Source organism: Tetrao urogallus (assembly GCF_951394365.1).
Source record: "Tetrao urogallus genome assembly, chromosome: 7".
NCBI lineage: Eukaryota > Metazoa > Chordata > Aves > Galliformes > Phasianidae > Tetrao > Tetrao urogallus.
Genome location: NC_136820.1, coordinates 30,998,220 through 31,014,056, shown reverse-complemented (window position 1 = coordinate 31,014,056; position 15,837 = coordinate 30,998,220). Strand labels below are relative to the sequence as shown.

Sequence of the window (15,837 nt, the reverse complement as noted above, 5' to 3'; positions counted from 1 at the left end):
ATGTCCAAACTGTATGTTTTGTTGCCTTGACGTTCCATGAATGTTGCATGTAAATTAAACATTTTGTATCATCGTTCATCACCAGTTTTTGTCTCTGTTTTAATCAAACAAAAGGTAAAATAACAGCATTTGGCAAATCACAGTATTAGTGAATTTGCAGCAAATTCTTTCTCAGACAACAGAGAGACGTTGTTGCTGTATCCCATGTGCGGCCCAAAATCTGCTGTTACGGCTTTTTGTCTTTTGGCTCTCTTGGCTCTTTTGACTATAGAAGCTCAAAATAAGGTGTAAACTTACTTTTATAATCACAACAGGGGGAACAGTGTCAAATGTCTGCCACGGCAAGAGGTCCTACCTGCACCATACGCTGTAAACTTCTTGCCTAATGTCTCTCCCCACAACTAAGGCGTTTTCAGAGTGTGTGCTGAGTTTTTACCAAGGCGAAACACACACTGGGACGCCTTCAGAGTAGAATAAGACTTTGCTGTCTATGCAGACTATGCATGGGGAATGCTCCCTGGAAGGGAGCCTGCCTCTGTCTTGGAGTTTTTCTGGGATCTACAAGGTGTTATGGGGGGGTCACAAACGTGTGAATGTTCTGGAACGTTCCTCCAGCACACTAGCACAGCTGGTTTCAGTGCCTAGGTGTGCTTCCCAGTAAGAGCATGCACTAAAAATATTATCTTGAACTAAAAAGCCACTGCAGCACTTGGCAGTGGATTCGTGATGTTCTCTGGGATTCCAATAGCCGCTATGTTTTTTCCAGCTTGACCTGAAACACTTCTTGTTATAAATAAACCTGAAAATCAAAAGTATCCATTTGCACAAATTATGGAGCTGCAAATAAACATTCACGCAATTGAAAAGGTATTAAGCAAGCTTAAGCAAATCCTTATTGAATTTACTTTCTATCAGCCTCCTAACGGAGATGTCTCTTCCTTGGGCTACCTACAGTATTGTCTAAACATTACTTTAAACATCCAACAAAATATTTAGTCAGACTGAAGATTAAGAGTGGCAATTGTTATTCTTCATCATTTTGGCCAGGCTTATTTTTTTCCTTTTTAATCATCACTGAGGAACAGTCCAACAGTCCAAGTGCCTTTTTTTTTTTTTCTTCCCCTTTGTAGCAGCAAGAGAGAACTCTCAAAATTTTCAGTAACCATTTCAAGGCCGTGTATTTTTCTTAAGGAGGAAAAAATTGCCAATTTATCCTTTGTGAAATAGTGAAAAAATGAAGTTTCTCCATGTGTTTTGACTTCATGCAATTGGATGAAGGAGTCTTAAGGATGCTGGTTTGTCTTTTCATTTAAATGTCTGAAGAAAGCCTTCCCATATTCATATGTGCTGATCATTATGGCACAAGAAGGAGCAACTTTAAACAGCCGTGGAGTAATACCTGCCCAGAAAAGAAAAGAAAGCATTCATTCTCATCTGTTTTCACATTGAAGCACTCTAGTGCCATTAAATGGTCATATTATATTGATTCCAGACTATAACCCTGTAGCACTGGGATGTTCTTTGTGCCCACGTTTCTCAAAATAGCAGTGTTACTGATGAGAGACGTTACCACTGTAAGGACATTATGCCCTCACATCTGTCATCTGTGCAGGCTGCCTGACTGAAGCACCTCCTGTTTCTGCCTGCTTGTCTTCCCACACAGGTGAAGCAGCCTGACCTGCAGGCTGCTGTGCTCCAGGCCAGCAGAGGTGGCTATGGGGGCAGGCTGGGCCCTCCCTGCAGCATCAGTGCAGAGCTGCTGGCATAGGAGGAGCAGAGGCTGGTGGCCTCTCAGCTGGGACGAGACATTCAAGAAGACAGGGACACGATTCCCTCTGCATGTGTGCACGTCTGTTACTTTGTCTGTTTCTTTACAATCTGTTCTGTGACAGTGACTGTGTGTGTTCACAAAGATGGAAATACATAATTTGTGCATGCTAATATCTAACAATGGCTTGTTAATAATCAAAAAACTTTAGTGTGATTTTTTTAGAAAGATGTCAAAAGATTTACCAGCAAATAATCCAGCAATCCCTTTTTGAGCAACAATTTTCCTCATAACTGCCCAGGTAGACGCACAGTCCCTCTGTGGATCTCAACGCAGTACAACAGAACAGTGAATTAAACAGTACAGGCAGTGCCACAGGAAAAAAAAAATATTAAAAATCAAATGTTGCTTTGGATGCAATGATAAGCTTCAATTTATCTTAACTTATAATTTAGGTATGTATATATGAAGTTGTTTATATAGAATGTTAAATTCATGCAGTATGTAAATTAATATTGAAGTTAAAATAGCATGACATAGAAAAAGATCACAGTAATGCCTAGAGTAAATTCTACAGAGACAATATTTGCTACTGGAGTAACTGACATAACTGAAAATATTGCATAGCTTTCACATGAGCTTATCTCACTCCAGGTCACTTTATACATGCAGCTAAAAGATCGTTTTCAAAAGTGAACTTGTGTTTTATGGTAAGGTGGATCTAAAGGTAAGTTTTGAGAACTGATATAATGAGTCATAAGAATGAGTGTAATAATTAAGGTAGGACACTTTGCAGATTTTACAAAAGCTTGAAAAGTCTAAGTTGATGAAAATCATCTCACACCCCCAAACCATATATGTTTGAGAAATGGTGGATCTATGACATGTAGGCTGCAGGCCCTGGTAGAGATGATTAAGATACCGCAAGCAACTGCACCAAGAAGCCATCTGCACTGCAGACATGTGCAGCTGCTTTAAACAGAGGAGTTTTTTGTGGTACTTCACTCTGCACGTGCTGTTTTCCTTGATCTGTAATACGGAAGAAGCCAAGATCTTATTTTTTTAGATAAAATTTCATAACATGCATTTATGAGGAACATCCTACAGCATCTGGAAGCTGTGAAGTATTTTGGCAATAGTAGAGAAACTGTAGATGCGTTGTCAGGATCCAGCTCTGACAACAGCTGCATTTGGAAAGAATGCAACCAATACCAGTTAGAGATTACCATACTGAAATTTAAAACATATATCTAATTCGTATCAGCCAAATAAATATTAGGCAGCTAGCTGTGATTCAGAGGTGTTCAAAGAGCAACGAATTCTTACATCCATCAGTACAAGGGAAGAATTGAAACACAGTAACAATTTATATTTGACTTTATAAATCTCAAGCAGTTCTGCAGAAGAAACATAAATGTCTTTCAAGAATTACACCAGAAAAAAGATATTTTACCTAAGAGAATGAAACCTTATGCCAAAATGCAATCAGTGTGTTTTCATGATATCTTTCTGGACGAGTGCCTTTAAATGAGCTTCTAAACAGAACCTCATTTCTGGTTACTCCATCTTTCTACTCTTATTTAATCTTAAAGCCATGATCTAACTTGTGTTCAGCTTAATAGAAGTCCCTCACTGATTCCCAGGTGATGGAAAGCTATATTTTCACATACAACTTGAATTGCTCTAAAAACGTAGTGGCGCTCTACTGAACAGAGAACAAAAAGAAGAAATCCCTTTGTCCTTTAAAATTGATGGGGTAATTACTGACATGCCCTCAAAAATCATTTCTTTGAAATCACACACCAAAAAAATGGTTAAAAATACATAACCTGAGCAAAGAAAGCACTTTTTCTGTAGCTTAAACTCTAGCAAAAAACCAATATTGTTATTAAATAAAATGTGTTAAGAGTTACACGGCTGTTTTTATTTTCTAGTATCAACTGGTAGTGAATGTGCAAACATTTTTTCACGTGATTTTCATCAACTGAAAAGACTTTTTCAATAGAATCCAGTTCACATGCGTGTTTTATAAGAGCTGAAATATTTCCCCATTCACATAGGAACATCTGTAAGTTGGCAGTCAGTCTGCCTTACTGTAATAGTTCTGGATTTTCTGTTTGTAATTTATATCACATATTACTATGAGTTGTACTTTCCTCACACCTTTTCCCTCTGTGTCATTTATGAGATACTGCTTTTATCCTAGGAGATAAGTATTATTGTACAAAGTGTTTCAATGTGGAAAAGACAAATGCTTAGTGATATCATAGAGAAACTGAAGAGATGAATATTTAAAGTGCCTATCAAAAATCCATATACCTAAGCATTATGTCTTTTGGGTTCTGTTTTTTAAATTGCGGCTAGAAGAATCAGCTTCACTGCATTTATTAAACATGTGGATTATTATTAAACAGTTCTGCAGGAATTGCTGAGCAATCCAATCTTAAGGGAATTCTGAGTGTTCAACAGCAGACGTGGTTAGCAGACAGGCTAAAAACAGCTGTTTAACAATGTCGTGACCTGCAACTTACTTTGTAAAGTCTCACTCTCCCAAATTTCAGTCTGCCTCTGTGTTTTCACTACGTCAAATGGCAGAGTCACGACAGCTGCAATCTATTAGGAAAAATCAAGCCACAGTTCTACTGTTAGATTACCAACAAGTAAAAAGTCATTTTTTTACATTAAGCAGCACACAACTTAAAATTAGTTTAGTTATTCCAAGCACATGATCATCTTGTAGGTCCTTTCCAACCCTGAGATGCTATGGTTCTATCATTCTATGATCATTTCTGAGAGAATCATGTAAAGCCACTTCACTTGTAAGTAGATAAATAGTTGGTTAGTGACGATAATAAGAGTAGCAGTAGAAACAAAAATGCGTACTTACACAGCCCGATGCTGCTCCTGCAGTAAAAGCAATCCAAAAGGTTGGTTCACGTGCACCTGCGCTCTTGCACATCATCTTCTTGAAACGTTCATAATTATACCAGTACACTGCTGTGGTCATAAAAAGCAAATCCAAAAGAAACAAACCTTGTACTACAACACATTTGTATTTCAGTTCAACTTTTTTATCAGTGACAGATGTAAGAACTCTACAGCAGTAATAGAATCAAAGAGAAATCAAATTTGAAAGGAAACCAGAATTGTTCTCTGACAGCCCATCCAGTTCACCTTATCTCCATACACATATTCCAAATTTCATACGATACAAATTAGCCAAATCATTTTGTCATCCCCATAAAGTATCTCCCATCTTAAGACAATCTAACATAAACATTACAAAACTCATAGAACAGATTATTTTAATGTGATATTCTATAAATCAAAATTGAAGTTTCTAATTATTTTCCATGTTTTCAGGGATATTTCATATATTTCATAAATCTTGGTAAAAACAAAAATGTGCTTCATAGAAGATGAGAGGTTCCTCAAGCCTGTCCCATATTCTTTTGGACCATGCTATATAACATTTAATTCTGACACAACCAAGAAATATGGCTTTGCTCTCTGGAATTACTGAGCAGGGACTTGCCTTCCACAGTCCTCGCAGAGGCTTTCTGAGGAAAAACTTTCAGAAGTAACACCTATTTTTGTTCTCTTCTGCTGCAATAAGCTGCACTCTTTCTACTTTAATAAATTTTAGTTAGAATGCAGAAGTTACTGAGCTGAGTTACAGAGTGCTTCCTTGTGCAGTTGGTTGAATACATACTGCAAATGAGAGGTGTGCACCCTAAAAGATAGCTGTGACTCATTCAGTACTGAGTTCTGCATCGTGTAGCGGTGGAGAAATATCAAAGTACTTTCTTGCTGTGGAAACCAGGCTTCCAGTAGTTTGCAAAAGTAAATTAGGCTGTATCTCAGAGATTGGGAAAACTTATTATTGAAATACATGTAACCCTAATTTAGTAGAGATTATCTAAATCCAAACTTGGAGCATGTGCAAGACTCCATTCCCCCCGTACATTTCACATGTATGTTCTCTGCAACACTGCTTGATAACTCAACCGCTACTGTTAATCCAGCTCTTGTGCTTCTATCAGACACTCACACCTTGAGTTTCGTGCAAGTCAGCTTGCTGTCCAAGGAACACTGTGGAAGCTATCATTCACACCTGGGTTAACACAGCGGGACTCTATGCTGTGCTGCTAACACTGTCATTCTGTGCTACTTGAGAGTTCTCACAGAGCAGCTGCTTTCTTAATACAAACTGTTGCACTGACTTTAATTCCTCTAGAGAAAGCTAACTGCAGTGAAGGTGAGGACTGCTGTAAAAATACCACAACCCACAATGCTGTTGGTGTATCATTCAAAGAGAAGGTAATAAAGGAGCACATCTTAACTGCAGAGAGAGTATTTATAAGGAAAAATATTCAGAAAACACATTCTGAAACATTAATCAAGATTAAATACTCATCATTTATATCATCAGCTTCGAGGCTTGGATACAAGAATGTGAAAAGAGTAGAGAGCACACACATCACCTTGGTTCCCTCCCCTTTGTGCACTCTCATACCAAACTGATCATTCCACTCTGTTAAAAGCATCAGAGGGAAAGACAACTGGCTCCTGCCATGTCTCCACAGACAAACATCAGTAGTAGAGCAAGAGTTTCTACTTGTAATCAGACAATAAGAATGAGAAGAAGAATTTTAGAATCCTTTTTGAAGCTCTAAGAGAAAAATGCATTTGGCAGACAGAGAAAATGAGTGAATTGCAAATAAATATTGGACAGGAAGCCCTTCAAGCAAAAGATGAATTTTGAATACTGTTCTCTTAGTCTTAAAGAAAGTGTTTGTTCACACGTTCAGAAGCCTTCCTTATCACGTAATGTGAAATTAAGTCTCATCAAGGAACAGCATATCCTTAAGAAGGAAATGCAGCATAAGTACTTTGTTTAAACATCTGCCAGTAGCAAAGCAAAAGCAAAAGAGTATTATTCATACTGAAAACAAAACACCTGAAATAGCAGTTCTGTAAATTACCAGAACTAAGTGCAGCTCTAAGCTAAATATCTGAAAATGGGTTTGAAGCATTTCTCTGGACCAACACAAGGTGTTTAAAGGTGTGATTCCTGATACCATCCAAAGGACAGAGACAGCTTTGAGAACAACTACTGCCCGGTTATTCCCAAGTGCCCTGACAATGAAGGGCCTCAAAGAGACATGGGTTTTAACCACTGGCATTACTAAGTTGGAACACTGTCCTTCAGCACTCTTGTCCAATTATTTCCAAATGCAGAGACAGCAGAGCTTTAACAAAATGGGAGAACACGTGATCTCCTTTGTCCCAGTTATCTTGCAGTATAGCACTGGGTCAGACTTTTCCTGTAGACTTTCAGCTTTGAAGCTGCACTGCCAAGTGGTGCTCTAGTTTCATCTTTTCTGAACAGTTACACAAACTCATTCATCTTGCTAGCAAAGTGAAGACACTCACTAGTGAAGACACTCACTAGTGAAGACACTCACTACTGTGTTGCCCTGTCTTTGTACATTTTTTCAAGATCAAGCATCAGAACACAAATACAGAATGTCCCTCTATAAGGAAATAGCCAGTGTACCTATCGTAGAGAACATTTCCTACAAAAGCCTTAAAAACAGACTTTATGTAAGATGAAACAGTCTGAACACAGGGAAAGGGAAAAGTAACACTGAACACAATCTGGCATCCATAAACAAAATTACAGACAAACACTCAAAAGAGAAAAAGTAAATCTATTCTTAAAGCTAATCATTTTTGTAAAATAACATAAAAATACAAAAAACTATGCAAAAGAATCATGAAAAAAAACTATCTTACACGATGCAGACTTTTATCTGAAATAAACCCCACCTGAGAAAGGCACATCTCTCAGAACAGTAGTGCTCCAGCCTCTCCACAGGGAAAGCCACCCTTCTCTGGCCACTTTACTCCTGATGCTCAAGTGCAGTTGCTTGTAGGACAAGGTGTGATACTGCATTCTAGTTCTGATCAGCTCCAAGGGACTCACTACAGTAACTGAACCAACTGAAAATGAGAAAAATGTGGGGTTTTTAAAAAATCAAGATTTACAAGTAACATTTCCTGAACATTGGAAGTTAAGTCTCACGTTGCCTTATATATTTGATGGAAAGAACCATAGAATGTCTTGGGTTGGAAGGGACCTTAAGGACATGTAGTTCCACCTCCCCAGCCATGAGCATGGACACCTTTCCTATATCAGGCTGCCCAGGATCCCATCCAACCTGGCCTTGAATGCTTCCAGGGATGGGGCATCCACAGCCTCTCTAGACAACTTGTTCCAGTGCTTCCCCATTCTCATGGTGAAGATTTTCTTCCTAATATCTAACCTAAATCTACCTTCTTTTAGTTTAAAGCCATTACTCCTCCCTGTCCTACCACTACACTCCCTGATAGAGTCCCCCACCAGCTTTCTTGCTGGCCCCTTTTAAGTCCTGAAATGCCACAATGAAGTCTCCGCAGACCCTCTTCTTCTTTTTCAGATTGAACAAGCTCAGCTCCCTCAGCTTTTCTTCACAAGAGAGGTGCTCCAACCTTCTCATCAGCTCCGTGGCCTCCTCTGGACACAGTCAACAGCTCAACATCTTTCTTGTGCTGGGGATCTCAGGCCTGGACACAGCACTCTGGGTGGGACTCCACAAGGGCAGAACAGAGGTGGACAATCACCTCCTTCAATCACTGGCCACACTTCTTTTGATGCAGCCCAGGATAATGTAACAGCCAAAATAAATCACATCAGTCCAAGTAAGAGAGTTATATTACTGAAGAACTGGTGGGAAAATATAGGATTCCTTTCTATGCCCAGCTCCATGTAATATTACCCATTTTTAAAGCCACAACAAATTTGCTGAAAAAAGAGAAGAATGAGGGGGGAGAGAGAGGAGAGGAAAAGCAGAAGAAATGAAAACAGAATACAGATGTTGCATTTCATTTTTTTCTCAAAACATGAGACAACTTACATCTGCTTAAGGAACCTGCAACAAGTGGAATGTGGTCATTATCCTCTCCTAGTCTAGACCTCAGAGCTTCACTCAGTTTTTCATAGCAGGTAAAATAGATTATTGTGGTAGGAAGGGCCATTATTCTAAAATATAAGAGAGGGAATCTGAATTAGTACAAGGAAAGCAGGAGAATGAAGTCAGCCATCTTGTATGGATATTTTGCTTAAGTAAGGAAACTGTGTTGGATCTTGCAGGTTATTAGTAACAATCTAGACCAGCAAATATCACAGACTAACATTCTCAAACAATTAACACAGATCCTGTGATTTGCTGATGCTACCAATGGGGAAGTTACAGTACACAGGATACGTCTTCTAAAGGCAAAATGAAAAGTTAGATGTCCCTGATTATATAGTGAGAATATACCAAAAAGGTTGCAAGTTCTGGTGGGAAAGATACCACTCCAAAATGTTTCTGATCAAGCTGATGATACCATTATCTGTAACTTCAGATGCAGCAAATTTTTTAAAATCACTTATTTGTCTAAAAATGAAATTACTTACAGTGTTGGGGAAAGTCCACTCCAGAGGGATTTAATTCCCTCTATTTGAACAATTTTCACAAAAGCATCCTAAAAATATAACCAGGCAAAGAGCAATAATTAGCTGCAAAGCTTTTCTTTAGGAGTGTGTTTCTAAAACAGCTTATGTTTTGTAATTGCTTATGATAGCCATCAAGTTCAATGATACAAGTAGTTCCTCTGAGATGAGCAGGAATATTTGTGCTTGAAATTAACTATATTCTTCCATCTTTGCAGGGCCAAACTAGTAAGTTTTTCTTGGTAACTGACAGCCCTGTGAATAAGTTATCTTCAGAACAAATACAGCGGCCACAGCAGCCAATCTTCCCCAAAACTAATGACTGCAATATTTTTTTAGTAAAGAACAAAGTCTCTAGGCATGAAATAGCAATTCACTCTTGATTCTTTGATACATTCTTTTCCTGACAAGATATCAGCAAATTGTATACGATATATGATATATTTGGAAGCTTACAACTTATCTCAGCTGTCCATACATTTCCCAGGCCACTGACAGCAGAGGAACACTGAGCCTTGGTGGCCAGTGAATTGAAAACGTCTTCAAGAGATAAATTCCCTAATATTAGGGAACTTATTTTTCTTAATCTTTTGGGAGGAAGAGGCTGAAATTTGACTGATTAGAATACGGACAAGATCAGGCTTTACTACAGGGCCTCAGAAGATAGTGAACCCATCAGGTTACAAAAAGGGCTGGCACTAACATTTTGTTTTCTTCAAGCTTCTTTCGTATTTGTTAGTTCTGGATGTGTTCATAACGCTGAATCAAGAAATCTGCAGTCCAGGAAGGTACAGATCAATGACAGGAGAAAGGATGCAACAAAATCCAGTGTCTGAGCAGCAAATGCATGTATTTTACTAATGGTCTGGGCAAACATATCAGAACATTTGAATGGTTCTAGCATGGGCAAACTACCACGTCTACTACATTTTTCTCTACTGCACTGTTTTATGAAAGAAAATCTGATGACATGATAGTTATTCTTCTTCATGAATTATCTTGTTATTGCAGAAATGGGCACGGCATAATGTCAGTTAGAAAACCAAGAGATTTCCTAAAAATTATATGGTAAAGTTAATTGAAATATTCAGACAAGATATTAATTTCAATAAAATTTGGTCATGGTAAAAGGAGCTACTTTATGAACACTTCATTCTTCTCAAATATTGAATTCTGAAAAATCCTTGATCACATGTATAATATAATAGCAGTCCAACAAGAAGCTGTGCAGCTGCTCTCTTACTCATTTTACCACAGGAATTTGCATTTTCAGCTAGAAAGAAGGCATCATTAATCACTACCTAAACTACATTGTGTAACCACATGAATATCCTCTCAAACAACAGCAAAAACTTAAATAAATAGATAAATTTTTAAAATGTGCAGTATGCCATTTAAAAATGTTTAAAATGTACACTTTCATGTAAATATGAAATGTCCTTACCAAAGTCCCTTTGAAATGCCCTTTTCTTTTATAGCATGCCTTGCCATCTCCATTCTCACAAACACACGTATGATCCATCTGGCCATTGGAGTATACAAAGCATTTTCCTAATAAACAGTGTATAGAAGTATAATTAATGCATTTTGAAATGATTGTTTTTACTCTGCACCAATTCCAAATTGGATATAGTGGTGAGACAGATTTATCTCTGGTTAGAAAAATAGAGACAAAGTAGCTTTGAAAAGTCAATATCAACAGACCAGGTGGAAGGGAAATGAAAACAAAGGTGTCCCTCGCAGTGCCAAGGAAAGGAAATTGCCCTCAGGGAGAGAAACTGTGTAGCAATGCCACCTGCTGAAGAATAAAAGACAACGACACAAGTCCTGAGTTCACCTTTGTGCTTTCTGAACATCCTTCTGACTTTCAAATCTCTTACTGAGCTTTCCCTGCATCCGTGTTATGGATGGAGCTATTACATCTTAGGCAAATCTATATTCGCACTTGATCATCCTCTCCAATTTTTATTTCTTCTACATCATGTACTTTGAATCTGCTAGATAAAATTCTGCTGCCAGTACAAAAACATACTGAGTCCCACATTACATTTTCACACTTTTGAAGAGTTTACAATTTACTAAAGTACCAACCACAAGCGTTTTCCTTTTTTTAATTTATGGCAACTGTTACTGCAAATACTTATCTCCACATACAAGAAACTTCTACAGCAGCCATCTCTTTTTCTTTTAAATCTCATTTATTAATGACAACTAAATAGTCAAGTCTTTGAGCACAGAATGTATTAATCTATTTAGAACCCAGGTGACAAGACTTAGATAAAACTTTTACTACTCATTTTCAAAGTTTTTGGATTCTGGAGGAGAGGGACTGACATAACACAGTGACCACATAAGCCCCTTATCAAAATATTTAGTAATGTATTAATAGCTTTTTTTTTTTTACTCAATTGAGTAATATTTGTACATTGTTCCATACTGAGAAAGAGATCATACAGCCTACTTTACATGAAATTGATTCACAAGATTTTTTTTTTCCATTGTATCTATTCAGTAGCACATCTTTTCTTTAGCAATTTTAGTATGTGTACATACATATATATATATATATTTTAATTATTATTTTTTTCCCAGCTCACTGACTGAGGAAACAAACTTAGCTACTGAGAAACAAAGAAAGCCATTGTGCTACTCAGCACTGTGACAATAACCGGCTAAGTGTGACAGCAAAGAGCAAAGTGCGCCCTCAACTGCAGAACATTGCTTACCTTTGGGGAACGGATTGCTTTGGGCTTGCAGTCGAGTTTTGACAACATCAAGAGGAGTTACTAAAATGAAGCAAAGTAGTCATTTAGAAACACATCATAACCTGAAAATGTAGAATTGTGCACATAAATTCATCAGGAACTTTTACAACTTGTTTATCGGGGATGGGGGATAGGGAAGAAGAATGAGAACTATTTTACAATGTAATCAGCCAGAAGGGGAAAGCAAGCAAACAATGACCACCACCCAAACCAACCCAACCTATGCATCCCCTATATGTCATTTCTAACTTAGCAACAGTTGAACAAAGAACTGCTTGGGATAAACAAAGCTCACAAAAAAAAACACATTGTGCCAACTTGTATGAAATTGTTAAAAGCTGTGCTTTTAACAATTCTGCTACTCCTCTCTGGCTGCTAACTTTTTACACATGGCAAACCAGAGAACTTCAGATTTTGTCCTCAAGCATGTAAAAAACCACAGCATTTTCTATGCATTTATTCTTTTTCATTAAACTAATCTACATAGTGATGTTCAAAAGAAAACAAACAAACAAACTTTAAATTTGTGATGGACTTCTTTCCTCTGTGTAGAGCAGATTTAAAACTTCAGAGTTGTTGAGAAGTAAATGTAGGCTTAGGGAACATTTTTTTGCTTCCATCCAGCACTTGAGCACAACAGTCCTAGACATGCTGAACACTGCAGTTGTTTGTCAGCTGGACCACTCTCCAACCTCTGCTGATTGCACTGACTCAGCGCTTCAATCACTTACCTACACACAGCAGCTAGTGCCATGCGAGACTCCAAGGTATCCAAAATATCTGCACAGTGGACAGATATGACACAGAACCTACAATTTCATTAAGCAGCAGCTGGTGACTAGGTCAAATCACCCAGAATGTGCACATGACATGCTTGTGCCCAGGCAAATATTTACTCCTTAGCTCTCTGCTGATGTCCGTCTGCTGACCAGTATACTCTGCTCACATTTCTGTATCTAAATGCAGGGATCTCGATGTGACTGCAGCTCATTTCAGTTATATAAAATTTGGCTTTTATTATCATTTAGCCAATTGCACATAACTCTTCCTAGTCTCCCAGGTACCACTTCAGAAAGGAAAAGTCTCCTTATACCTGCTAAGACCTTGAATACCAATACCTTAAACTAGAACCTTATGCACAAAATTCGAAATACATCTTGGGAATTCTAGAGGTCTGATCTAGCTTTGCCTACTACTTTATCTAATATCACAGGACACATTGTGTAATGACAGAATGAATAGACTGAATTTGGTAAGAACCTAATTCATAAAAGTCTGGAAGGTTTTGGGGGGAGGAGTCATGCTTAGAAAATTGTACGTTTCTCTACAGCTTAGTCAGTGTTAAAAGTCAGAACCAAAGGCTAGCTTAAGGCAAAAAGTAACAGAAATACGAATAAGCTCCAAGAGATATGAAGCACTGAATCCAACCAACCAGTGCCTCCTTAGGTGCACATGGGAAAGGAGTTCATGAGCTGGAGTACTGAATAAAAGTAAAAGTTCAATTTCACAGATTATATGCAAGTTTGAAAGACCTTACAAAAAAACCTGTCCTTAAAATTGCTTTAGGAAATGATAAAATGCTCTGACAGAATACAACAGCATAACAAGTAAAACGATGTTACTACTGCAGTGGTAACGTGAAGAGGACATCTCACAGTGTACAGCCTTGCAGGGTTTGTATCTTGAACTGTGGACTTTTATTTAAAATTTATTTTTAAGTGGCAGAAAGGATGGAAAGTCATGTTTATTTATTTATTTATTTATTTATTTTTGTAGTTTGTTTGTTTGTTTTTCCAGAAAGCAAGCAGTGAAAAAAGACAAAGGAAAAAAAAAATTACTCTCATTTTCAGAAATAGTTAAAGGTTATCAGGGAGGGTAAAGATTTCAATTAACCACCATATATGATATAATTAAAAAAAAAAACAAAACACATACTTAATGAACATATTAGCAGAAGTTTACAAACCACATATATGCAGTCAGCACGCTCCATTAAACCAAAGACCAATCTTTGCAAAGATTTTCTCTGTAGCAAACTTAATAGTTTGCCTTACCAAACAATGATGTAATTATAGCTCCGCAGCACGAGGACACTGCCTGCTGAATAGTGGTTGTTTTGCTGAAATTACTATTACTCATCTCAGCCATCACTTTATCCTCGGAGAAGAAAAATCTATTGAGGAACAGAAGAAGTATATTGCAAGACTGTGCTTACAACTTGCAGAAAAATGAAGTAAAAAATATTTTTAATTTTTACTAATGCATTACATATAAGCAGCAGTAATGTAAGAAAATGTAATATAGGGAACTCAGGTTTTTGGTTTTGTGGGGTTTTGTTTGAAATTAAGTTTTCTAAATAAATGTAACAGGAAAACTTTCTAAACTTTTTAACATAAGGTACCTGATACTTTACAAACCACATTAAATATGTAACATACCTTACATTTTTGCGGCAACAAAGGCCTTAGGAGCATGTCAATGGTCTGTACAAAGGTAAATGCCCTGCCTGCAGCCCATACACTGCAGCAGAGCAGGGAACTTCGTCCAGACCCCCCTCTTGCTTCTGTCGTTCCTATGAGAAAATCCAGAGAGGTCTCCTGGTGAATCCAAATCACAGCCTGTTGGTAATGGCTTCCTGAGCAATCTCCTTAAACAACAAGCAGTGACTGACTGGCATTAATGCTGCCAGTAAATATTAATTCCTTTAAGAAATCCTGCAGTGTAGTTTCACAGGCAAGGACTCAATACCTTAGAAATGTAAGCACAGACTCTAGAAATAAGGAGCTAATATAAATCTAGGCAGAAAAAGAAAACAAAAAGAAAACCAAACAAAAAGCCAAACGAGCCCATTTTCATGGCTCCACACAGGACCACCTGAAAAACAAATCCGATGGCTTGAGGGCCATACCTTTGAAAATGCACAGATTTAGAAAGTACAGTTGTGACTTTATTAATTTGTATTGATCTAAGCTTTGCATTTGATCCATAGGACAGGCTGGAAAGTTGGATGAAGAGCAACCCAATGAGGTTCAATGATGGTATGTGCAGAGTCCTACAGCTGGGAGGAATAACCTTATCCTTCTGTACAAGTTAGGGGCTGACCTCCTGGAGAGGAGCTCTGCAGAGAAAGACCTGGGTGTACTGGTGGACAACAGGTTGGCCATGAGCCAGCAGCGTGCCTTTGTGGCCAAGGCCAACGATATGCTAGGATGCATTAAAAAGAGTGCAGCCAACAGGGTGATCCTCCCCTTCTTCTGTGCTCTGGTGAGGCCACACCTGGAGTACTGTGTCCCATTGTGAGCTGCTCAGTCCAGGGAACTTCTGGAGCAGCGGGCGGTAAAGATGAATGGGAGCATCTCCCTGATGAGGAAACGCTGAGAGACATGGGACTGTTCAGCACGGAGATTAGAAGGCTGAGGGGGATCTTATCACTGTTTATAAATACCTAAAGTGGAGGGAGTCGAATGGATGGGGCCGGGCTCCTTCTAGTGGTGCCCAGTGTCAGGACAATGGCAATGGGCCGGATGATCTACAGAAGTCCCTTCCAGCCCTTACGACTCCGTGATTCTGTGAATGTTTTGCTACGTTCCCCGAGTTTAAAACGAAAGACGAGGCAACTGAGCAACGCGCACCAGGACTCACCCCCCAGAACCCGCCATACTGACGTCTCCCTCCACACATTTAGGACCCTGCGGGGCTGAGGCGCTCCCCCTGCCGCCGCCACGCCCTCAGCACCGCGCGGAGAGCCGCAGCGCGTCTTCCCG

General features: G+C 38.6%; 1 protein-coding gene across 1 annotated transcript; it reads right to left on the bottom strand.

Moving 5' to 3' along the window:
- Positions 1–1,283: 1,283 nt before the first annotated feature.
- Positions 1,284–15,732, bottom strand: SLC25A40 (solute carrier family 25 member 40; the record flags this gene model as incomplete). The annotated part of the gene is made up of 11 exons (XM_079538135.1): positions 1,284–1,399; positions 2,014–2,086; positions 4,289–4,381; positions 4,656–4,765; positions 7,601–7,774; positions 8,728–8,852; positions 9,273–9,340; positions 10,753–10,859; positions 12,035–12,094; positions 14,128–14,246; positions 15,716–15,732. 11 exons carry the CDS (start codon positions 15,730–15,732, stop codon positions 1,284–1,286), a joined length of 1,062 nt encoding a protein of 353 aa, XP_079394261.1.
- Positions 15,733–15,837: the final 105 nt, after the last annotated feature.